The sequence below is a fragment of the Taeniopygia guttata genome, chromosome 3, assembly GCF_048771995.1.
Source record: "Taeniopygia guttata chromosome 3, bTaeGut7.mat, whole genome shotgun sequence".
NCBI classification, from domain to species: domain Eukaryota; kingdom Metazoa; phylum Chordata; class Aves; order Passeriformes; family Estrildidae; genus Taeniopygia; species Taeniopygia guttata.
The window spans coordinates 95,585,661-95,610,824 of record NC_133027.1 but is presented as its reverse complement, the minus strand read 5'-3'; the positions used below and the strand labels follow the sequence as shown (position 1 = coordinate 95,610,824).

The following is a 25,164-nucleotide window of genomic DNA, read 5'->3' as shown; positions in this document are numbered from 1 at the left end:
CTTCCACAGAAGTCCCCTGTCTGACTTGTTCTCTTTCACTTTTTTGCTGATGCTGAAATGCAGACCTACCAATGTGACTTTCCCCCTCCACAGTAAAGGTTAGCACTGTATTTAATCCCCCCCCCCCCACATCCTTTGAGACTACCTTGGTCTTCCTCCACTTTTCAAAATTAATTGCCAGCGACAGAGTCAATTCATTAGCTAAATTAAAAACCTGGGAAGCATATTGTCCAGATCTGCTGATCCCAACCTATCACAGAGTTGAACAAAGTATTTCCTTACCTGGCCTTCATTAGCAGCTGTATTGGCCAAGCTTCTATTCCTTTCCAATTGTCCGTACCACTCTCTCTGTTAAGGACCAATTAAAAAAAGGAGATGAAAAAGCAGGCCAGCAACTCAACCACTGGAGATCCCTCATTGATTTCTTTGCCTCTCTTCATGCATTAATGGGTCCATTTTCACATTTTCACTTTTTCTCTTTCAAAGTATTAACAGCTGTTCCTGCACCATTAAAAGACTATTAATAAAGACACCTCTTCATTTCAGTTTTCAGCTCTAACATTCTTGTGGTTTGTGAGAATGAAACAAAGCAATACAGTGGGAAAAGTACACATCTACATGCTTTGATTCACTACCTAATTTCCTTGGGAGAGGTAAATAACAGTCTGTTAGCTGACACTTGTCTCAGAACCCTACTTATTTTATTTTTGCTCATCAAGCACATGTGGATTATTTCATTGAGTGCCACGTGTGCCTTAGGCATTCAAGGCTGCATTACCACCCAAATGCAGGCAAAGATCCCCTTCCCCTTTGTCTTGTCTCTGGGCACCTCAGGGTTTTTTCCCTATTGTCCCCAGGGAACATCCTCTCTACAGGTGGCAGAGCCACTTGGGTTTGTCCAGCACCTGCACTGGTGACACTGACCAAAACCAAACTCCCATGTGCTGAAGTCAGGCACATCATAATGCCTTCTCCTGATCAACAGCTTTTTTGGGGGGCAAATATAGTAGAGAAGGAAGAGCCTGAAAAGATTAGAGTAGCTGATTCTGCTCCAGGCAATATCACCTAGAAATATGAAAAGGGACATGGAAGAAGGCTGTGGTGTGCCACCATACATTTTTTATCTAATTCTCAGAAAAGATCAGAGAGCAAAGGCTCCATTCACGCCAGCCTGACTTATCACTGGGGCCAGCTTTAACTTCCAAGTAAGATAGAGGTCAATGAGGTGCCCATATAATTTCCAAAATAAAAAGTAAATTTGGGAAGACATGGTCTATCTCAGCAAGATGGTGAGCATAAAGGAATCAATTAAATTGTTCTGCAACATTATCTGTAACAAATCATTCTGTACATTAGTTGCAAATCTGAACTGTGCCCAGGGTCTACCCAGTTACACTCAATAGGAGACTTACTAATCACTGAAATGAGCCTAAGCATTAGGGTCAAATTGATTGAATCACAGAGGAAAATACTGAGAACCGAAACCTGTAGAAGTCCCATGGCAGCAGATTTATTTGATGGAAATCTGATTGATCTGTGCAAGCAGGAAAAAAGCCCATAGAAAATGATCGTTGAGATTTTTAAAACATTTCCTGTGGCCAGCATACAATAATCTGTAATAACAGGCATTTTCAGTAGCACATGAAACTATGACAGAGTATGAGAGTCCAAAAGAACATGGTGAAGAGGGCAGGTTTGAGGATGTAGTTCCCAGGGATGTTTTGCACATTTGTGCATGTTTATAAGGCTATCCACTAGAGTAGAAGAAGAGGTGGAATGAAAAGACAGGAGCACAGGATTAATTTAGTCCACTTAGCATTTATTTTGAGTATGTAATCTGAGCTCAGAGGAATAGAAGCATACAGATCGATTTGAAGTCCTTCTGCACTGGATTGTATGTTACAGCACTTTTATGCACTTCAGTTTGTTTCCAGCTGTGCACTAGCGAAGCACCAGGCATAATACAACATTCTGACTGCTGTGGCAGGAAGGCTGTAACTAGAAGAGAGGGTCCTGTGGAGGTGGGGCAGTGCTGAACTGAGCCAACTTCCTCCTCTGCCTGGACGCTTGTGCTCAGGTCTCACCCTGGACTCACTCCCTGGAGGAGGGTTCCAAGGGCTGACTGTGCTACATGTGAACAAAATGGTGAGAAAAATCTGGCTTAGAGAAAAGGCCTGTACCAGACTAACAATGAAAGGAAGTGGGTCAGAGCACCTCACTCTCTTTTTTCCCCTCTCTTTCACTCTCACTGTTTGCCCCAGCTCCAGACCATTTACATGAACTGATGATATTCTCTGTTCTCTCTTCTCCACCATTATTTCTCTTCTCCCTTGCTTTGCTTGGGCAAAACACTGTCATTTTCTTTTCTATACTCCAGACTGTTTTTTGTGGAGGTGGAGAGCTTGTGAAAGTGTTTTGTGACTTGTGAGCCAGCACCTTTGAGAAGTTTATTTTGAGGACTTGTAAGTTTATGGCAGTAAATTAAAGGCTTGTTAGCCACCACATGTGGAAGCCTATTGTACAAATTTAAGGGCTTGTTAGTCAACACCTTTTGAGTCTCAATAGTGGGCTGGCTGCTGGAGTTGAATGACTACACAGTAAAAACAAGAGTTCCCTGACCCATGGCCTGGTGTCTTTGTTCAGCCTGGTGAGAATTTATAACAAACCTCATGGCCCTTCCTGCACCCTCTTCTTTAATTAAACACCTCCACCACCACTGAAACAAACAAAAAAAAAACAAACAAGAAAAAAACTTGTACATCTGCTTCCCTGTGCTATTGGAAGTTCTCCTCCCTCTCAAACCCTTCCTGATGCCTCTTCCCCAGGGAAAGTCTTTTTCAGGAGAAACCTTCTTTTTCTAGGAGAACGTTTTTAAGAGAAATGGATGCACATGGCACAGTCTATTCCAGGATAGGCACAATTGCTGAAAGCTTTCCATGTCCTGGGTCAGTGATTTCCAGGACCAGCTCCTGGGTCCTCGTGCACTGAGGCTCGTGACAGCTGTGCTTCATGGAGGTAATTCAGGTTGAATCCTGTGTGCCCTGACAAACCCCACAGGCCCAGCAGCACAGACAGTCACGGTGGGCTAGTTAGAGAAGCTGCTGCCCTGAGCTGGGGGCAAATGCTGTGTCTGTATTGCTGCTCTTCTTTCAAGGGCATGGTCAGGAACACAAGCTGTTTTCCCTGGACATGACCATGGTGGCTGAAGACAGAGTCTCCTTGGTGCACACCAGCCAAGCTGTGGGAATGTCTCTGGCAGGTGTGCTGTGCCAGCATTCAGTCCCTAAGATGCTGGAATTAAGGCAGGTCCAAGAGAAAGAACAGCTTTTGATTTTGAGTGACTGCTCTAACTGCAGATTCTGGGCAATGCCATGACTAAAGGAGAAGTGATAGTTAAAAACCTGCCCTTTTCACAAAAAATGCAGGAACTTAGAGACCTTTGCAAAAGTCTCCTTTGCCTCTTTTACACTCCAGTTGTTACTGCACTGATGTGGCACCAAAGCAACCACTCAACTTCACCTCACTGGTAAATATGAAGGATGGAGGAACAGAGAGACTCCTCTCTCCCCTGATGGACTCAGCATTGATTATATGAAGGGTGATGACTTGATTGAAGGTCCAAGTTATGTCTCACTGTGGTTTGTTGGAGTTGGGGTGGGGGAAGGAGGAATGTTTTGGAAGGTTTTCAGTCTGGATTTAGTGTGTGTCTTTTATCATAGTTTAATGAAGTTCTTTTTCCTTTATTTCTAAGTTGGCCATGCTCTGCTCTGTTCCTGATCGCATCTCACAGCACTTATTTGGGAAGGTGTATTTTCATGGGGACACTGGCATTGTGCCAGCGTCAAGCCATGACAGATCCTAAAAGCCCATCAGTGGACATTGCTGTGCTGAGCGATGCAACAGAACAGACAGGGAGCTGGCAGCTGGAGCTGTGGCTTTGGCTTGGAGACTCCTGAAAGCTGATGTGTCACTGGGACACCATGTTCCAGCCCTTGCCCTGCCCTCCTCCAAGCCCTTTGGCAGCTCTGGAGGCTCTCTGTCCCCCCAAAACTGTACCCAGTGATTATCACACAACAGGTGTCTTTGCTCATTCAGGTGATGTCCTTCCTTGGGGTCCCACACCTGCATGGTGATACTCACAGGACAAGTGAGCACAGTTCAGCCAGAGCACAAGCTTGCCTTTCCTTCCAAAACTCACCTGGTGAGCAGCAAAGTTGTCCTCCATTGCCAGGCAGGGCCATTGGAAGCTCTTCCTTAGGATCAGCCTGCTCTGCTCACAGAGCAGCCCTGCAAAAGAAGGGGCACTGAGGAGCTGCCAGCCAGCCCCAGCAGCCTGAGTATGGCAGAGCAAGGACGCTCTGCCCTCCTGGGCTCTCTGCCCTGCACCACAGCATGTCTCCCAGTGCCACTGGCAAGGACATGCTGGTGTTCCTGGTGGCTCTCCAATCCCTCTGCTTGCTAAAAGGCACAACAGACCCTTCCTCCCTCCCACACCAGTTCACATCCCTGGCATCCCAGCCCAGCCACAGGGCAGTGATCTTCACCTCTGCCAGCCTCTCCAGACTCCTGGCACTAAATGTCCTCCACTGGGTAAAAGACAAGGAGTGGAGGAAGGTGAGCTGGGACGCCTCTGCTGCTCGTCTGGGGGAGGAGACCTCAGGGACATAGCCCAGAGCAGAGACACCACATGGCAGTGGCTCACCTCCTTCTCCAGGGATTAGATGCTTGGCAGTTAGGTCACTTGGGCTCCCTTTGTCCTGTGCACTGGGAAGGGACAGGGAGACAGCTCAATACGTCCCCAGTTGCCTATCCTCTCTTCTTAGCTGTGCTTAGCACGACCCCCAAATGTAGGGTCACCTCTGCCCAGCTGGGGAGCTGTGTTCCCCTCTCTGGCTGCTCCTGAGGCATTTCCCAGCTTACCCTTGTTATGTTCCCACCTACAGCTCCTTCAGTGCCCAGGAGCTGCAGAAAGAGAGGTGAACCAGTGCCAGGCCCTGCTGCTCCCCCATCCCAAGGGCAGATGTGCCTGCACAGCCCTGCCCCATGGGAAAGAACACAGGGGCAGGACAAAGGCCCATGGTAGGGGTGGGCAGAGGTGCTGCCCAAGCCATGGCTCCCTCTGAGTTCCAGAACAGCAGCTTTTACCCTTCCTGGCTGGGGACTAAAAGGTGACCAGGGGATGTAGGACATGGAAATGCCCCCATCAGCTCCCTGCCAGGGGAGGCAGAAATCATTCCCAGAGTGGTGTGTGCGTGGCTGGGAACCTCTCCTGCCCTATCATGGGGTATGGCAACACAACCAACCCAGAAGTGGCCCTGCAGGAGCTGGTGGGACAGATGAGGATGATGGAGGTCCCATCCTCATCATTGCCTTCTTCCTGTTCCTCCTCTTCCTCTTCTTTCTCTGCCACTGCCTCCTTCCTGCTGCTCAGGACCCACAGCTGGCCTAGGGCCAAGCAGAGCTGTGGGTGCAGGGAGGTGCTGGGCTGCAGAGAGGAGAAGCAAGCAGTGAGCTGCAGGTGGCCTCCCAGTGTTGGGATGGACACTGGTACATCCAGCACTAAGGTGCTGGGACTTGTGCCAGGGCATCTGTGCCCTGTCCCAGAGCCAGGGATGGCACCCTACTGGTGGCTCATGATGAGACTGAGACCCAAAGTCATTAAAAGTGAAAAGTAAGGGATTAGGCTTCACATGTTGAGCAAGTTGATTTAGTGGACTCCGAAATAAGAAGAGCTGGGGGAAAGCAAGGATCTGTCCAAAGCATTTGCAGCCAGAGAAATGCCAGCTTCTTAGATGGGCTTTGAATCAGCTCACCTCTATGACGTTAAACACAGCACAGAGGTGGCTTTTTTTGTATTAACTCTATTATTTAACTAATCCTTCAGCAATTGCCCTGAAGTTCCTTCCTCAACGCTTCTGTGGAGAAATGATCATGGTTCCCTTTTCTAGCATTGCGCCTGCAATTACACTCTGTGGCATTACAATTACGGAGGCATTACACTGTGGTTCTGCTCCACAATATCTGTATATTAACATTAATTTGATATAAGCACAAGAATAACTGCACGACAGAATAATTGCACTCTAATGATTATATAGTTAAAGTACCTGGATTATAAAAATATACATGCATTAAGTATCAAACTAAAGAGATAATAATAAGTCATTAATTCATATAGGCAACTTCCAGAAATATGAATGAGTTATGATTAGCTATCCTAAGGCACAGCACTAATGTAATTACAGTAATTAAACTGTATTTATGAAGGGTGAAAAAAGGGGAAATTGTTGCATGGACCTTTCTTAAGGCTGTTGTTTTCATGCAGAAATGGAAGAATTTTGATCCATTTTTTAGAATTACTTATACTCTAAGATTCCTCCCCCCCCACACACACACTTCTTGCTTCTCTTTTTTTTCTCCCTTTCTCTACAGGGGAAAGACATGCAGGGTTCTTTTATGGACGTTAGCCTTTAAGGAGGTACGGAAGGAAGCCAGGAAGGAAAGGAAGGCAAGAAAGGAAAGGAAGAGAGGAAAAGGAAAGATGGGGAGTGAGCACAGAGGGAAGGAAAAGAAAAAGAAATTACCAGGAAAAAAAGGAAGGGAAGAAAAGGAAAGCAAGGAAGAAAAGCGGACAGGTATGTCCATCATTGCCTGCCCAGAGAAGAGGCGGGGAACGGGACCCCAGAGCCCCCCGCCACACGGGGGTGGCAGCCGGGCTCGGCGCCCAGCGCCCGCCCCCAGCCCCTCCGGGCCATGTGAAGGAGCGGCTCCAGCCGTGCTGTTGCCGGGTGCCCCGCTGCGGGCAGCAATTGGCCGCTGCCCGCCCCCGTTCCCGGGGCGCGTCCGTGCCCGGCCCGTCCCGGGGGACCGCGCACCGGCCCGCCCCCCGCGCCCGCCGGGCCGTTTCCCTCAATGAACGCCCCGCCCGCCCCGCCCCCGTACATTTGCATAATTAGGGCTACCGGGGCCGCCATTGGCTGCCGGGGGGCGCGCTCGGGCGTGACGTCAGCGCTCGCAGGGTAATGCCTGTGTTGTGGCGGGTAGTTGGAGCCGGCAAAGCCCGCGCAGCGGCGGCCCCGGGCGCAGCGGCCGGCGCCGGCCCCGAGCTTCCTCCGCAGAGCGCCGCGCCGGCATCGCGCTCCCCGGCGCCGCTCCGCGGGCGCAGGACGGGGCGCTGCCGGCCCCCCGCGGGTCATGGCTGGGGACAGGCTGCCCGCCCGCCTCCTGGCCGCTGCCTGCCTCGCCTTGAGCTTGGCCCCGGGGGCGGCGGCGGGACCGCGGGACACCCCCGGCCTCTCGCGGCTGCAGAGGAGGAGCCTGGCGATGGACTTCGTCGTGCCCTCGCTGTTTCGCACCTACGTGCGGGAGCTGGTGCTGGGGCCGCCGGGGCGCGCCGCGGCGCGGTGCCGCCTGCGCCTGGACTGCGCGCCCCTGCTCCGCGCCGCCCGCGGGGCGCTGCCGCGGGCCGAGCCGCCCGCCGTCCCCGCCGGGCCCTCCGCGGCCGGGCGGCGGCTGCGGCGCGCCAAGCAGCTGGTGCTGGAGCTGGGCGAGGGCACCGTGCGGGACGGCTGCGCCGGCGAGCCGCCGCCGGGCTCCGGCGGGGCGCACCTGGAGTTCAACCTCACCGAGCTCTTCGCCTGGTGGCTCCGCGCCGGCGATGGGCGGCTGCGGGTGCGGCTGATGCCCGAGCGCCGCGGCGCCCTCCCGGGCAGCGAGCGAGGGCTGTCGGCGGCCATCCGCGCCGCCCGCCCCCGCCTTCTCTTCTACGTCTCCGCGGCAGGTGAGCCGTGCGTTGCATGCCGCGCACCGCGCCGGGCAGCGCCCCGCGCCCGCTCCCGCAGCCCCGCCGTGCCCCGCGCTGCCGTGCGCCCTCCCCGCCCGGACACGCGTCCAGCGCCCCGCACCGTCCCGGTCACTGACGGCCCCGCCGATGCGGGAAGCGCAGCTCCCCCGAGCGCTCGCGCCTTCCCCTCGCGGCTTGTCCCTAAGGGCTGCGCTTTACCCGTGCGAAATGTATCGAAGCGCTTTGCTGGGGCCAGGAGGACTATTTTGAAAGTGACGAGCGATTTTTGCGAAACGCCAAGAGTTTCTATGTGCTAGAAAGCCGCAAGCAAGTCCTAGAAGGTTAAAGTGTCATTAGTCGAAGGACAGCAAGATCAGGTTCTTTGAAACTTAAAAAATATCATCCTAAAAAGGGATGCTTCCTCAAAGTGCTGCGAGTGTTTTCAAGGTTATGTGACAGCAGACCAGGAAACAGCACAAACATCTCCAAAGCTGGGTCTGGCTTCTGATTTTGTACATTAATGCTACTATCTCTATTACTGGATATTGACATTAATATTATTCCTCTTCTTTAAACATAAAATATAGGGGCTGATTGACATTTTAAAACCCCAAAGGGTCCTTAGTGAATTGTATTCTATCAGCTACAGTACAAGAAGTTGTACATCTGAGAAGGCTCATGCGGCACTGGTATTTGTGTGAAGAGAGAACCTGGCTCAGAATTTTGGTTCTGGTGGGCGGTGATTGGCAGTCACGGTTTGGGGCAGCTCCTTTATCTCAAATCGGGACTCTGTTGTGGGCCAGTGATCAAGAGAAATTTCCATTCTGTGTGTGCTTTGTATCTTTAACAGAAGCTGTGATTCAGCCTTTCCTACTAGAAGAATATAATACCTAGGGGACTGCAGGTCCAAATAATTTGTCACAGTGAGTTAAGTCAGGTACCTTTTATGAAGCTTTGTAGAAGTCAATGGTGTGTCCCTGAGTAGCCACCTACTTAATGGACCACAGAATACACTTCAGTAAGTTCACAAGAGGAGGGAAAAGTCACTGCTGGGCTTTGAATACAAAGTTGGAGCAACTGATTTTTGATGCTCATCTGAAAAGATGGGATAGCCATCTGAAGAACTACAAATGGAACTCATCTCCTTCCTTGCTGCCTGAAATGAAAACCAAAGCTGACTGTCAGGGTAGGCTGTAAGCCCTGCAGCTGTGGCTAAAGTGAGGTACCCAGGTTTAGCTCTTCCTGTGCTGGATCTGGCAGGGATAACACAGAGGTGCTGTCCACCACAAGGTGGCTAGGTGAGGCCAACACCCTGCATCTTCCAGCAGGTCTTGCCTTGCTACATTGCCATAAATAAAGAATAATTAAAAATTAAAGACACCAAACCCTACTGTCTCATTTTCTTTCTATTTGGAGAATTTGTTGTGATTAGCACTTGTTTCGATTTACAGATCTCCTTGGGCAGTGAAGCCTTAGTTTTGAATGCAATTTTTAATCAGGTACTTACAGCAGTGATGGAGCTTGAGGACATGCATTTGTCTTAGAGGATGAAGGTGTGTTTTTAACCTGAGGGAAGGGCATACATAAGAACTAACAGGTTCTCTGATGTGAATACAATGCAGATGGAGCTTTAACCAAAGCTATTAAAACTCACATGCTTTATTTTGTCTGTTGTCTCACTGTTGAGGAGAAATGCATGTTTTTCCAGATCAGTAGGAAGCTATGCCCCTGTAAAATCATGTTGGAGAGAAAGCTCTGCTGTTCTTACTGCAACACAGTCATGCAAAGTCAGTCACAGAGGAGGTAGGAAAAGGAGGAGCAGAGGGAAGGAATATAGACCTCCTTTGCCTATATTGAAGTGGTAACCTCCTTGCAGCTGTTCACAATCTGTAAAAATCCTGATCTCCTTCCAAACTGCACCTCTGCTTTTTCAGCAGTGACCCTTTAGCATAGTTACACTGTGGCTTTGCTTTTGTAACGTGGGTTTGTTTAACAACATTAGGAAATCCATTCCCTGCTTTGCTAAGGTGCTGCCTATGTGAACACCATGTGTCACTGCCAACCTTAAATTTGTGCTGTGTAGCCCTGCCGACAGCAGGATGTGCTGACACAGTGATAACAGCACGAACAGCATCCACCAGCCTGTGAGATTCCAGCAGTTATTGACACCATTGCAGCTAATGTGCACGGGGCTTAACTAAAGCCCTTCCTAAGGCAACTGAGCCTTTCCTTCATTGCTTAAGCTAATTGGAAATGGATTTCAAACAACACAATCCTCCCATCAACAATGGAAAGCTGCTTCACTTATGTTGGCATACTGGGCTTTTGTTTTTCTTCTTGTCTGCTGGAGATGTCCAGGGTTGCAGTATTTCCCAGAAAAATGTATAATTACCTTGCTAAATTATTTTCACCACATTATCCTCCATGTGAATGAAGAATGAATTATATTTTAGGGTGAGGAAAAATGGCAAGGGGGTGAAGTCCCACTGACCTTAGAGGTGACAGCAGAGTCCTGTAAATAATGCTTTATTCTCTTTAACTAACACTTTCATTTGCTGGCTCAAAAATAAATTTAACTGAAGTGAATCCTTTCTTTTTTTAACAGCATGCTTGTACAAAACGTAAAGCACTTTGTCTCAGTCTGTTACTGAGCAATTAGTAAAGGATGTACTTACGGGCAGCTGTTGTTCTGCAGACAAGCCATAAAGTTGAATTTCTACAGGGCTCTTCTGCAAATATTCTTGATGCCAGATTTCTCTCACACTCTTCCTTGTGGGAACAGAGTATCCTGCAAGAAGCTTCCATTTAGAGAAACTGCATGGAAGTTTCATTCAGTTGGAATAGGATGAAACCTCAGCCCATCTACCATTTCTGTGTCAGCTTGGCCTTTTCAAAATTTGGTACAAAAAAGCTTTCCTCTCTTGGAAATGCTTTTAGACTTAGTACTGTCTTCTTAGCCTTCTCCCAGTGTTCCTCTTGGACAAAAAAAAAAAAAAAAATCCAATTAATTTGAATCTTTTCTGTATGAAAGACACACAACAAGAAATGCAGAAGAAGGAGAAAGAAGCTTGGACAGGAGTGCAGCACTGCAGATCTCCTGTATTTGAGGGGAATCTCAGCTACAGGTTGCTGTTGACTTTGCTCTCATTGTCTGTGGAAACCAGTACATTGCCATGGGGAACTGAACAGCCAGTGTGAACATTACTGTCAGGAGATTTTCAGGTTGGCTTTAGTTCTGGTCTTACAGGCTTTGCTGTATAGTGTTGAACCCCAATGGGTCTCTGTAGCAGTGTACTCTGGATGGGTTATTGAGCTTTCTTGAGGGAAATAATCCAAGAGTCCTTCTACCCTAATCCTGCACTGGTATTTGGATTTGTTTCATGTTAACCTCACAGGTAAGCACTTCTCTCACTATAGGGCACCTGAGCCACAAATGTTGCTAAATAGGCTTCTTGTGAGTTTACCCAGGAAATTTAATAAGCTGAAATGGCCATAAAATAACTTCCCATGAAAATTAATTGCTACTTACATATGCAGAGGTGGGAAGCGTGTGTTAAGAAGGGGCATACAGGGTTGAAAATGAGTCATTCTTCCCTCGAAAGGTCAATGTACTTTCATTCATGAAATAGATTTAACATTCCAATTATATTTTTTAAATAGCAATGCATAACTTTTCATCCCCTGGCTAGGCGAAATATTACTCCTGCACTGTAGCCTTCATCTAAAATTTTATTAACTTGCCACATGTATTCTCCCTGAAACTGTCTGCATTCACTACATACCGATGCTATTATAATGCTGAGGCAATTAGGCTTTACATCTTTAGGGGGCTGCTACTATACACCTGAACTCATTTGCAGGAGGAACCCTATGCCTAAAGATTAGAAAGAACTTCACACTAGATAAAAATGTGGTTTTGAAAGTGGATATTTTGTAAATGAAAATCAGAGCTCCAAGCTGAAATCTGACTGTGGTGAAGTCTACAGAATTGTTTTTGCATATTTTAGAGGTACCAGCATTTAATCAAGGTCTCTTAGTTATATTTTTTATTATATTTTGATTTTGTTTTGCTGCCTTCAAAGGATAGCATTTGGAGTTGTGTATTATACTGAGCAGAAAACTGGTAAAAGGTATTGGTCACTTTGCAGTTGCTCTCTGGTTTTCTCTCACCCTCAACTGTGTGCCACACCTGAGATCTGATCTTGCTCTTCTGATAAAGCAGTGGCAGAGCTTACTGGATAAGACTGAGACACTGCCATCAGGCTTCTGAAAGGTTTTTGCTGTAGTGCAAGTGGCTTTGCTCTTCGCTGGGCTTTTGTGTTTTGTCTCATCTATCAGACCAGCTTTGCCAGTCCAAAGGTTAAGAACAGTGTGAGTTGCACTTGAGTTTACTCTAGACATGAACTAGTGTAAATCAAGGCTTTCCTCTTCTACCCTTGGGCTGTGGGTGTCACAGTAGGCTGCCTGTGATTGCCAGTTGCTAAATCAGTTAATCATGTGTGTGCTTAAAAGCATCTTTTTCAGACTTTCCTGCCCTATTAGGTATGTAGACTTCCCTCTAGACCTCCTGTCGCTGGTGCTCTCCAGAAATGTGGATATAGTCAGTTCACAGTGCCTCTTCTTGAATTGGAAATGCTTCTTGAAGAGGAAACTGTCTATTGATGGGGTTTGCCTGGCTTTGTGGGCAGTATGATCCTTGATCCTACTGCTGTACTGCCTGTTCCTGTCCAACTCATTTTCCCACTCCATCAGCACTGATAAAACTCATGGATTATGACTCTTTAGACTCATGATGCCTTGTCCACTGTTTCAATGTTGACCACAAAAATTTGGCTTGCAAAGCTGTGAAGCTTTCACAGTAAAGCCACCAGGATTTGTAAATTTGTTGCTGATTATTTGACAGATAATGTTAGAAATTATGCTCAGTCTTTGAGTGGTTCATGGAAAGTGTGATGTGATCACATGGTTTTGTTTTTCCAGAGTTATGTGGTGTTGCTTATCCTCATTGAGAGCCAGGATTATACACAATGTGTTTATGATTTCTAGGTCTGTTTTCTGCAAATTTTGTTTACTTTTAGGCTCATTGTTCTTATGAATGTTCTTATTCATAAGCATGTTCAGTAAAATAGCCATAAACAAACACCAAAAGGGGCACAAGTAACAATTTATTATGTTTGAATGAACATTTATGGCACATTGAAAAAATATGTTTTCTCTAAACTTGCTGTGCTTTTATTTCCACATCCTTAAAAACAGGGAATAAATATCTACAGTAAAGAAGTGCACAGGGAAACTTAAGTGCTTTATTATACAAAAGCAGAGACATTCTTCAAAATCAAAGGTGATTTTGCAGTGTCTGAGTGAATTGGATCTTGAAGTAATCTGGTTATTTGGTTCACTGCCCATCTCACACGAACATTACATGATAGGAAATAAAATGTGTGTTTGTGACAATGGGTGTGAATTCTCCAAAAGAAGTAGAAGAGTTGAAGGGAGACTGGCAGGATTTAGCACTTACAAGTTCCCAACTATGTGAGCCTTGTCTTAATAAAGAAGATCCTACCTTTTGGATACATCAGTGCTAACTCCCTTGGAGTGCTGATGTTTTGAGAATCCAAGTTGCTTCCCAAACAGCAGCAAATTCCACACTGTGCCTAGACATTTCCTGTCTAATTCTCACACCAAAGCATCCTCTTGGGCTACTCAGACCTAAAGAGATCTATGAGCTCTATGAGTCTTGGAGATCTGTGGTTTTGGCACAAGTGGCTTATGTAATAGCAAACACCAGTTCATGTTGCCTGCTTTCCAGATCTCTTTTATCCACTGAGCAACAGCATCTGTTTCCTGGGAAGCCACTTCTGAGCTCAATATGGTTGTTGAGACTGCAGTGCTGGGCTGAGAAAGGTCCTTTATGAAATGTGCCACATTTGTCTTGCTTCTTTAATTCAGAAAGATTTGGTTGGAGAAAAATGTCATGGAAACATAAATGCAGATTTGATAAGTCTGACCTTTCTTTTCTTGCGAACAATAAATGTCAGAAAGCTTAAAATGACAAGCTGGAATGGCTGGAGGTTATTTATGTGTTTAAATATTTAGGCAAGAAACACATTTTGAGACTAAAGTCTAATTTACATGAGTATTTTGATTTGTGACTGAGATGGCCTAGTAGCTTCATGGTTGTCACTATCCTGCTTAGCATGGCTACTCAGAAATCCCCTGTGACAGAGTAGGTAGGACTCAGATATCTCTGCTTGCAGAAGCTGTGAACTCTGCCAGTTGTAGTGAAGGAGAACCACCTTCCCTCATTAGTCAAGTAGAATCTGTGAAGTGGTTGAAGTCTCCTAAGTGTACCCAGTAGACAGAGCTGGTGGCTGGCTTCAAACTGACTTCAGACAAGTTTCTAACAACAGACATTCCTTTGGCCAAAGAACTTCAGTAGGCAGCTGCAAGAACTGAGTTCTAGTTTGACTTCCAACTTAATTATCCTGCAGTACACAGCTCTGCCATTGACGTCTTCTGTGAGACGAAATACTTCCCTTTGTGGTGGTTACTTCCTTTGCAAAGCAAGGGCAGTTTTGACTGCTTTTGAACGCTTTTGGTAGAGGGTGCTTTTTTATGGATTAATAATGCTTTTACCTTCCAAGAACCAGAATAAAGGCAGTAAGGTGCAGTCTGAACTCTCAGCTTTTTAAAGGAAAAGCTAAAAGAGCCAGTATACCATATTGATTTATTCCCATCTCTGCACTGCTAATAGCCAAAGGACTGCTATTTCCTTCATTTCAGTGATAGCAAATTTAGAGTTTTGGTTGATGCTACAAGAAAATCAGTTTCTCTTTTATTTTGAAAAATGTTGAGCCCCGCCTTTGACTGTTAAAACACCGCCTGTCTTGAAGACAAGTAGTCAAATTTAGATTTGAAATTTGAATACTTTGTGAGTCTTTGACTAAGATTAGTTGTACCCTCAAGGAAAGTGAGAGGGGGATAGGCTGTGGCCAGCTGCCCATGTGCTTTTGGCAGCTGCAGCTGGGCACCATCTCCATTTGCAATGAGGAGCTGCAGGTATTGGCTGCTGCTGGCTAATGGGGACTGCTGAGCAAATCGAGCGCTGTTTGTCCTGGCTGGGAAGGGAGGATGGTGTGAAGGCAGTGAGAGAAGGTTTATCCTCTATGGTTTGTTAAGATACCAGACATTTGCACAGAATGGGCATTTGAGATAGTTTAAAACTTTAGTGGATTACCTGATTCTTCCTGGATTACAGATGGCAAAGTGGAAATACTCGGCTGAAACCTTTCTACTAGATGGCTCTAGAAATATGGGGCATCCCCTTTGCAACTTACCATCTTTACCACTCTTCAGCTCAGTTTGCAAATCTCAAGAGTTTCCACTGGTATTCTAATGTTTACACCAAGGCAGAAGAACTACCTTTCCTGCTCAAACAGGGGTGTATGCCGAATCCATTTTGGACTGGGATTTCCCTGCAGTAATGTACTGTGAAGAAAGAGGTGGAGGCTCCTTCTGCAAGCTTCTCCTCATTTCCTTACTGACAAGTAACTCTTGTTGGTCTCATGTCTTATAAAACCTTGTGATGAAAGAAAACCTTGACTCTTTCTTCAAGTTACAAGCTGAGCAAAGGGAGAGAAGGCTGTAAGGTGAAGAGCAGAGAACATCTGGGTGGTGAGTGCAGGGGGAAAAAGCAGGATCCTGCTGTGTGAGGGTGGGAGTACAGAGGAAGATGTCCATGTGTGGATTCTTGTGCTATATATTTCTTGATGTATGTTAGGAAGATAAAATACTGGTCTCAGTAGACATCCTGGAAATGGTTATTTTCATATGTCATACTCCTTCTAAGAATTTTATGTTACTGAAGTTTTCTTTCCAGCTCAGTTTTGAAAGCTGCTGTGGCTCTTTTGAAAGTGGTCATTGTAGTGCTTGTGACAGGCTACTGAATTATCTATGACTTCACTTACTAGAAATCTGTGGTGATGCTTGAGAGCTCTGCAAGTTGCAGCAAACCTCTAATTGCAACTTGTATATTGGCATTCTCCTGCTGTTTCTGCTGGCCCATTGAGTAATGAGTTATCTCAGATGCATCAGAGTGTCTGGGCTTTTTATAGCCTCTTTCGTGTTGGATTCTCAAACTTCTTTAAGCCTTATCGCCCTAGTGACAATGCTAATATTATTATATCTGTTTTACAGAGAGATCACAGAAGCCAGGGATGGAAAAAGCATTATTTGATTATGTTAGACTCCAAGTGCTGAATAGAATTTTCTCATATAGAATATACTATACAGGGAAGTCACTCTCTTTGCTTCAGCCAAAAGGCCAAGGAAGAACAAGAAATTGGAATTGAGAGGCTCACTAACTTGCTGGAAATACTGCAGCAGTTATTGGTAAAACTGAGTCTCCTCTGCTCCACAGTGTTTGTGACACTCCTCTTTAAATAAATCTGGTTTTGTAACATTCCACACCTTATGCAATACTGTTTTCTTCTTAATTCTGGGATCATCTGTGATCTGCTGAGCCTCTCCCTATCTTCAGACATCACCCTGTGGCCTTACCCATTGTTGGGCAGTGTATGTCAGCATTATAGACCATGATGCAATGGTTATTTCCAAGGGCTGTTTCATTATTGATGCTAATTAAACTTGAAACTAATGAGAAAGGATTACTTTTCAGGGCTGGAGAGGAGGCCAGAATAGTTATTATAGGTTAATTATTCTTCTAAAAGACTCATTTTAAGTAACAATTCATTTTGCCAACTTTTTTTTCTTACATTGTACAAGAGCCTTGTTTGAAGAGGTTTCAAAATATAATTGCTGCACTGACCTCATCTAGCTCTCAATCAGTAATCTCCTTCCATCAGCAAAAGGTTAATAAAATCTTTAAGGAAAGGAATTTGGTACCTTATCTATGTGTAAACGATTTAGAATAGGTCTCCCTGCAAATATTTCCTATTACCCTTCTGCATGATTTCTTTGGCATACTTTTTAGATGTGAAAAATGTTGCATTCCATAAATCTTCCAAATTTAATGGTTGCTTTGCAAAACAGGTGCATTACAAAGTCAGAGAGTGAATCTGTTTGGGGCTGGCTGAGATTTAGGCACATAAGTCAGAACACACTTTTTTGTTCTCAAAGATGTACAGCCTGTGGTGAACCTTAAAAATCTGTCCTGACTTTGCAGGACACTGGGATGTCCCTAACATGATTAGTATTTGCGAAGGAACCAAGGGAAGAGATGAGACTTGTTTTACATGGGAGCCAAGGTCTCTTTCTGGCTGGGAAGCACTGTGGCTTTTGAAGGGGGGGGACACATACTGGTCCACTTTGCTCTTTCCCAGCTGTTATACTGAACCTTTCTTCTTCCTGGCTCTTTGTAGAGATGAGGGATGGCTTCAGATTGTTGCAATATTGAGCTACAAGAAGGGTAAGGCAGAGCTGCATTAGTGATATTGTGAGTGCTGAAAGCTGAATAAAATCATAGAATTATGTAAGTTAGAAGAGATCTCTAAGATCACCAAGTCCAACTGTTAACCCAGGACTGCAAAGTACACCACTACACCATGTCCCTAAGTGCCACATCTACACAATTTTTGAACACTTTCAGGGATAGCGATTCCACCATTCCCTGGGCAGCCAGTTCTAATGCTTGATAATCCTATCACTGAAAAAAGTTTTGTGATACCCAATCTAAACCTCCCCTGGCACAACTTAAGGCTATTTCCTCTTGATCTGTCTGTTGTTACCTTGGAAAAGAGACTGACACTTACCTGGCTACACCCTCCTTTCAGGTGGTTGTAGAAAGTGATAAGGTCACCCCTGAGCTTCCTCTTCTCCAGGCTGAGCCCCCTCCAGCTCCCTCAGCTGCTTCTCATCAGACTTGTGCTCCAGACCCTTCCCAGCTCCATTGTCCTTCTCTGGAGTCTCTCCAGAGCCTCAATATCTTTCCCATAGTGAGGGGTCCAGAACTGGACACAGCACTTGAGGTGTGGCCTCACCAGTGCCAAGTACAAGGGGACAATCCCTGCCCTGGTCCTGCTGGCCACATTCTTGCTGATACAAGCCAGGATGCCATTGGCCTGCTTGGCCACCTGTGGAACAGCTCCTTTTCCTCTGGACAGCTTTCCAGCTGCACTTCTGTAATGCTGCACTGCAGTTGTGACTCAAGAGCTGTGACCTGGCACTTCACCTAGCTGACCCTCTTGCACTTGGTCTGGGCCCATCAATCCAGCCTATCCAGATCCTCTGTTTTTATGGACAGGAAAGCAAGCAATTTTTATTAGCTGTAAATGTTAGGGCAGCTTATGTGGCTTGATATCTTCTGTCAGGGCACCTGCTTTGCATTTTGTATTAATGTGAAGGCTGTGAAGGCAAACACCCATGGATGAAGGCGGTGCTGTGAGCAGCAAGGCTCCAAATGGAACGTGGGATGCTGTGGCTTTATGAAAGCCCTTACCTACTAGCTTCACATTATAATCTATCTTAAAAGGGCAGCGTTCACCAGGCCTGAGTTCAAGAAAAGAGTTACATCCTCCATCTAAGTGCTGGTATCAAGTTCAAAGATAAAACACCCTCTGAGTAATCACTCTTGCACTGGGCTCTCCTTAGGCCAGCTCATAGGATTTGGGATATTATTTGAAGTGCTGAGTCCCTTTTGCGATTAAGGTTTTAAATCGCACAAAGACTGATCAAAAGCTCAATGTTTCCTTCGTTCCCTTACCAGCCTACTGTCCTTTATCTCTTGAAACAAAGCAGCATTAACTTTTAAGATCTGATTCAATAACATTTTATGGATAATAATTATGACTGATATTAAGCCTTCAGCAACCAGTCTGTACAGAGACTTAATGTATTGAGGTTTATTACCACTGTAACCTATCTTTTTACATTGGTTGTAAAGCAGGATCGACTATACTGATAAGAGGAAAGAGAAGCATCAATGAACTGTTTGCCTTTGCTTCTCTGCAGGGTGTTCATATTGTTGCCACTTAATATTGCTGGCACGGTGGGAGTTTGCTGGTGAGGAGTTTTTGTTTACAGAGTCTGTTTGCGCAATTGCAGAATGAATGAATGAATGAGTGCGTGAATGAGCTGCAGCAATCCTGTGCTGGGGAAAGGAATCTATTACTGGATACACCCTGGAGGGCAATTGATCATACTCTCCCTTTTAATAACGAATGTGAGAATGCAAAGTTTTTAGACATGAGCTCAACAGCTTTCTCTAAGGCTTATCCCAATAATGGAAGCTCTTAAATATATAAAACTTCTTTAGACACCCATATTAGTGATTTTTTTTCCACAGAAGTTTCCCAGTTTCCTCAATCTCATCTGGATATAGTTGTATGTACACATCATAACAATGAATGGACATGGGCCCATGGTTTATGGTCCCATCCGTAAACCAAATTGAAGATCAGGCTGAGCCTAAAGGGTCTTTAAATCCTGTGCACAGTGGTCTAAATATAAATGAGAAAGGAAATTCACCTCAGTTTCCATACGGGGTCTTCAAGGAAAATTCTCCTGTTTTATTGGCACTGAAAAAGTCACCTGAAGGACCCAGGACTGGGTCCTTGCTCAGCTGACCTTTCTGATGTTCATGCATCATTAACTGTAGCTGTATTATGTAGTTGCCTTTTTTGCCTTGCTTCTCCACATAACTTTCTGTATAAGGAAATCAACCTCCCCGGTAAGTTCAAATAAGATGCTGTCTGCTTATGTCCTTTTTGCCTTTTTGATGGGAAAGTAGAAGGGAATTCTAAAGTGCTCTGGGAGCTACATGGAGGCCTTGCTTTGACATCTTTAAATATGTGAGTAATGGGGTGCTTAGAACTGATTTTACGTGTGATGGATGCTCAACAATAAGGAATCACAAATTGTGAGCAGCAGAGCTTGGAAAGGAGAGCTGCTCAACAAGATTAATGGGAAGGGAGACCTTTAGTGTAATGAAAGACAGTTCCAGCTTGAAAACAGACAATGCCACACTAGATGAAGTCTTGAGGATTTGGACAGTCAGGTTCCCTCTGTGGTTTGTTGAGCCCCTTCCTAAGCAGGGAACACTGAAGAGCTGCAAGAAACATTCACTGTAAGTTCCCACTTCACCTGCAAGTGAGTACACTGGTGCACCAAGCAAGCAGATTGTCCAAAGGATGTCTGTCAAGCAGGGGTTGAAGGAAAACTAGAAATTTCTTTTTGTTCTAAGAAATGCAAGCTGATAGGAAAAGCAGGATAAGACTGCAGCAGAATGTAGCTGGGTCTGAGCTCTGCAGGGTTTATTTTACAACCATTTTCCTGTGGAGAAATGACCTTAGACAAACCATGCAAGTGAAACCTAATGGGAAAAAAAAAAAAACCCAAAAACCAACTTGTGTCTGCTTTCAATTAGATAGCAATTATCTTATTTTTAGAAATATCAAGTTTAAAATTAAACAAATATCTCTGTACTCAAATAATAAAAAAAATCCCAACAGGTGAAAGTGTAGCTCATCCATCCCTTCCATTCTAAGTTGACAACTGCTATTAACTCTGAATATCATGACTAAAGGAGCATGAACAGGGAGCAGAATTAGCAAAATGTTAGTGGAGCTGGCTGCCGGATCATTGTTATGTCTGCAACTGTTATTCTCTGTCTCTGACAAGGATAATAGTGTATGGAAATGAAGCCAGCAAACATTGTAAAATACATCTAAATATAGAGGACAAACAGCAAATAATAACTGGACCAGTAATCAGATGCTGAAGGCCTTATCTGTTAGTACAGTGGCTTGAAAGATGGCAGTGCTGGTAGATAAACATTAGGAGGACTATGAAGCTGAGGATAAATAGAGCAATATCCTCTAAACAGTAAAGAGCTGAAGCATAAGACCCTGGAAAGACATTCAGGACTTACTGCTTGAGAAAGATCCCTAAAGCTGTCAAGCAGATGTGCAGCTGGTAAGTAGATGACTCGCTGGGACATTGACTGAAATGGTAGAAGGAATAAATCAGAAGGGATTGCATTAGTGTAACTGAAGGCAGTACATTACTTTGCTTTGAAGTATAGTGTCCTGTGGAGAAAGCAATGACTGTCATCCCACAAGAGTGATCAAACTGAGTGGAGACATGTCCCAAATTTAGGCTGCAGCATAGCCGGGGGTTTCTCTTCTGAGCACTCATAATTTTCAGGTTTTCTTGAAGGCTTTAGGCTGGAGTTTGATGGGAGGTGTAAGGGGCTGATCCTAAGCCTACTGAAGCCAATGACATCTCCCCGTTTTACATCTGCTCCCCTCTTCTGCAGACAGACTGGGCAAGAACCATCTTTTCTGCTCTTTGCTATTGGGCCATCTGCTGTGACTGCACAGGGAGACAGCACACCTCATGTTCTGTATCAGAAGACAAAAAATATAACTTATTTTCAACCTGGCATTTTTTGTCAACACTTATTCTAGGTTTAAATGGGAAAGAAGGCCTTGGTGCTACGTTTAGTGCTTGAAACAGCAGTGTCCATGTGTCTTTACACAGGTCAAATGAGCATGGGAGATGGTAAGAACTCTGGTTCTTGAATTCTTATGGTTTTGTGGAAGGGGCTTTGGGGCACAACCATTGCATGTGTGTTAGCCGTTAAACTCAAACTTCCTGCTGTAGCCCACTCTTAGTCCTTTGGCACCATATATCTGGGTTCTGAGTTGAATTAAAACGGGAAGCATCAACCCAATAAGGGGAATGATGGTGTCCTAGTGTAAACAAAGGGGAAAACAGCTCTCCAGAGTTCAGTGACAGGAGGAAGGTGCTTGTCAGTCTTGTCAGAATATGCCTAAAGAAATGATAGTCACGTCTTAAAGTGTTTACATCCACTGTTCATTAAGCATTGCATTCTCAAAGACCCAAGAATTACCTTTATTAAAATGAAATTATGTTTGATTTATGCCAAGGTACTGTACAGAATAAACAGACCAGGCACATGTCCAAACTGAGGGCGAGCACCTTTTTACCCTTTTCAGTCTGCCTATGCTACTGTGGTCATGCCTTCAAGGTAAGGCACTTTTGCATGGTATCCCAGACTTGAAATTATAAAAGTTAACAGATTTGTCCTTTCTGCCCCATGAAAAAGTTCTCATTATATATTCCTAAAATTATTTCAAACACACTTAAAAGTTTGAAAATAAGTTATTTTTAAAATAGGGATTGGGAAGGGGGAAATCTTTCTGAAAAAAAAAAAAGACAACTAAATTGAGATGTCCATCTGAAAGAATGTGATTTTTACTCCAGAAGGGATAGAAAATGTCTTGTTCCTACCTCTAAAATCCTTTCCAATTTAGCTGTGATAGTCAAATCCATCTAGGATAAGATAAAAGATAAAGAACTGAAGTACGATCTTGTCTCTTAACATGTCTTTTATCATCACTCTTATCTCTTTCTCCAGAAGTACTTGAGGATGTAGAATGAGGTTCAGATTAAAATGCTCAAGGGAAGGAAAAATAATAGGAAGGTCAGGCTTGTATTAAAGATTGTATTGAAATCACATCAGCAGAATTACCAGAAGGAAGAACAGGCAAAGTGCCTAAATGAAAACTCTTATCCAAACTAGTTTACAACTAGCATCAAAGTGTCTTTAATCTCCTGTGTTAGTTCAAGCTAGAATAATTCAGAACTTTTCTTTCCTAGTCTCTAAACTGGTCCATAGATTGTTTCTGTGGAGTAATATCCTGGGACACATCTATTTTATTCATGATTTTGGTTTCATGGCAAGACCAAGACATCTTTCTTAAGGGTGCTCTGTGAACCATCTTAGTATAAACTTGGATTCTCTCTCAGGATTGCCAGAAGAAGGTAAGTTTTATGTGGCAATTTTTGAGCTGCTCCATGCATATCTCTAGCCTAGCAAGGAAAGCCTGACTTTCAGGTGGCTTTGAGAGCATGGTACTGTCTAAAGCCTTATCACTGACCTCTCAGCCTTGGTCACTGCTTTTCTAAAGCTTCTCTCCAGGGCCTTATGGGCACTTCCATTATCCAGAAGTTATTATGTCTCTTGAGAACAGAGTCCTGCAAGGTCCAGAGGCAGTTCTGTTTTCTCTGGGTAAAACACCTCTCTGCAGATTTATTGTTGGTACAGATTGCTGGGGTCACACACAGGGGGTTTCAGGTGCTCTTTTCAGCCCACACCCAAGGACAGGGAAGGTGCTTGACTTCTGGAGCCGCAGTTCCATGAAGGCTCTGTTTTGCAATTCACCTCTTGTAAAATGTTGCAGGTAAAAGAGCCTGCATCAGAGCCAAAGCTGGAGCAGGTGCAGCAAAGAGGTGAGTTAACTCTAGTGACCTGCATCTCAGATGCCTTAACTGCAGAGACCAGATAAGCTTTATTTTCCAGGAAAGTTCATTTATTTTTACCATAGACTTCTCTGTTAAGGCCTTTTTTTTTCCTATCTGATCAAGCTAGGTTGTGTGTTAGGATTCTGTACTACAGCAAACAGGAATCCTTTCCCAAAACAACCTCTTCCTCCAAAAAAGCTGATTACAGTCGAAGTTGTGCCTTGCTGTGACTGACAGTGTCATGATCTGCCTTGATGTGACTTTCTCTGCAGGTTCCTTCCCAAGTTCTTTTTTTTTTTTTTTTTTTTTTATTGCATTCTGAGCAAGTAGCTGTCCTCATAAAGGCACTTCATAAAAGCAATGTGTGCAGCTCCTCTGAGTAGCACTAAATCTGTGACAAACCTAAGGGAGGTTCCACAGAAAGGTGATAAAATACTGACCTGTCAACTATTTTGCTGGCTAAATGGGAAACGTGGCTAGCAGCTTTACCCTTTAAAGTGGAGAGAGATAAGGGCAGTTTCACTGTTTCACAGTCAGCCAAAATCATCCCTAAAATGAAGAATTACTTTGTTTTTTAAACTGATGTCTCAGTAGTGAAGGACTCAATTTTTCACTAGTATTCATGCTATTCATCCTGTGCTATTCAATAACTGAAGATATTCACTAATGAATTAAACAAATAATATTTCACCTGTTAACCATCTTCCTTGAAATACAATTTTTAGAAGTGTTTCTATTTGGAGCTGCTGAGGAGGTCAACACAAGTAAGACTGACACCCAAGAAAAATGACAAATTGCTAGAGTTGAGAGATGTGGAAAGTGAAATTTTGTGGCAGTTCCATGGTCCTTCATGATTCTCTTTTTCCAATAAAATAATGACATTGATGAAACTTGTGATGTTACTGATGGAAAAAGGGAATGGAAGTGAATTTGGGTTTCTCCCTGAGGCCTTGTGCTGAATGTGTTGTGCCGTAATCTGAGTCACTGGGAACCATCTCTGATACTGCAGGGAAGATGAGGGATTCTGACCTTCTCTTCTTTGATGTTGGAACACTTCATGGCATTAAATTTGTTCTGTTCTTCTCCCTTTTGGTGTCTGATGTGATTTACTTGTTAGTGCTGATGAATGCGTGCTTCTACCCCAGTGAAACCCAGCAGTGAGTCACAGCCTGGTGCTTGCCAGGTCAGTGCTTGGCCATGGGTGACAAAGGGTGGCAGTGAGATCCCCCAGGTCACTGCAGCCCTCATGCCCCAGTCAAAACTCTGTGTCTGGAACAGAGTGTCACCTGAGCAGAGCCTGAACATCATGGCTTTCCTCCCAACCTGAAAGAGGTGAAATGCAAACATCTGTACCATTGCAGTTTGGTCAGGAGCTGCAGAGAAGCTTCTTGGCACACCAAAATTTAGAAAAGTTTTGTCTTTGCAATTCCTAAACAGGTTGAAAACTCCTCTCCACCCTCAACAATTCTGTGATTCTGTGACTGTGAACATCATCAAATAGAATTTGGCCAGGCTTTTTTAGGGCAGATGGGGCTGTGCTGTGTTACCCTGTGATACATGTTCTTAGCTGTGTTTTTTTTTTTTTTTTTTTGTGAATGCCAGCAAATTGAGTATATCTGCTTGGAATACTAGGCTCAGATTTATGGTACTCTGCATACGTGATTGGTCACCACACACATCAGCAGAGTAAAGCAGTGCCTCTCATTAGGGACTGATAGATTTTTGACAAGATTGTCAAATCCCAAGTCATGCATGAGTTCCCTAACTGCTTTTGGGCATGGCCTGGGTGTCTGCTTGTTACACAGGACGAGTGTTTGGCTCACTCAACAGGCAGCAGGTCATCCCATTGACACCTGCCAGCTCTGTTAACAGATCAGCGAACCTACTGCTGTCTAATGTTTCTATGATAATGCAACACAGTTGAGAATTGATTTATAAAATGCAGGTCACTCACTAGATGCAGCAGCCAGTGAGGGAGCACAAGGTGACAATGAAAGAATTCAGGTTAGCAAGTGGGGGCATTGCAGCTGCTTGTGCTCTAATTGCATCTCTCCAGATGTTCCTGTGATGTGCAGGAGATGCCAAGCAGTCTCTAG

The 25,164-nt window shown here is 44.8% G+C and overlaps 1 protein-coding gene across 1 annotated transcript in view; it reads left to right on the top strand.

Moving 5' to 3' along the window:
• Positions 1 to 6,411: 6,411 nt before the first annotated feature.
• Positions 6,412 to 25,164, top strand: part of ALK (ALK receptor tyrosine kinase) — a 305,662-nt gene continuing 286,909 nt past the window's right edge. The window contains exon 1 of the mRNA XM_030268872.4: positions 6,412 to 7,780. Within this exon, the coding sequence (XP_030124732.4) occupies positions 7,195 to 7,780 (586 nt within the window). The 5' untranslated portion in view covers positions 6,412 to 7,194. The remainder of the gene's footprint in view (positions 7,781 to 25,164) is intronic.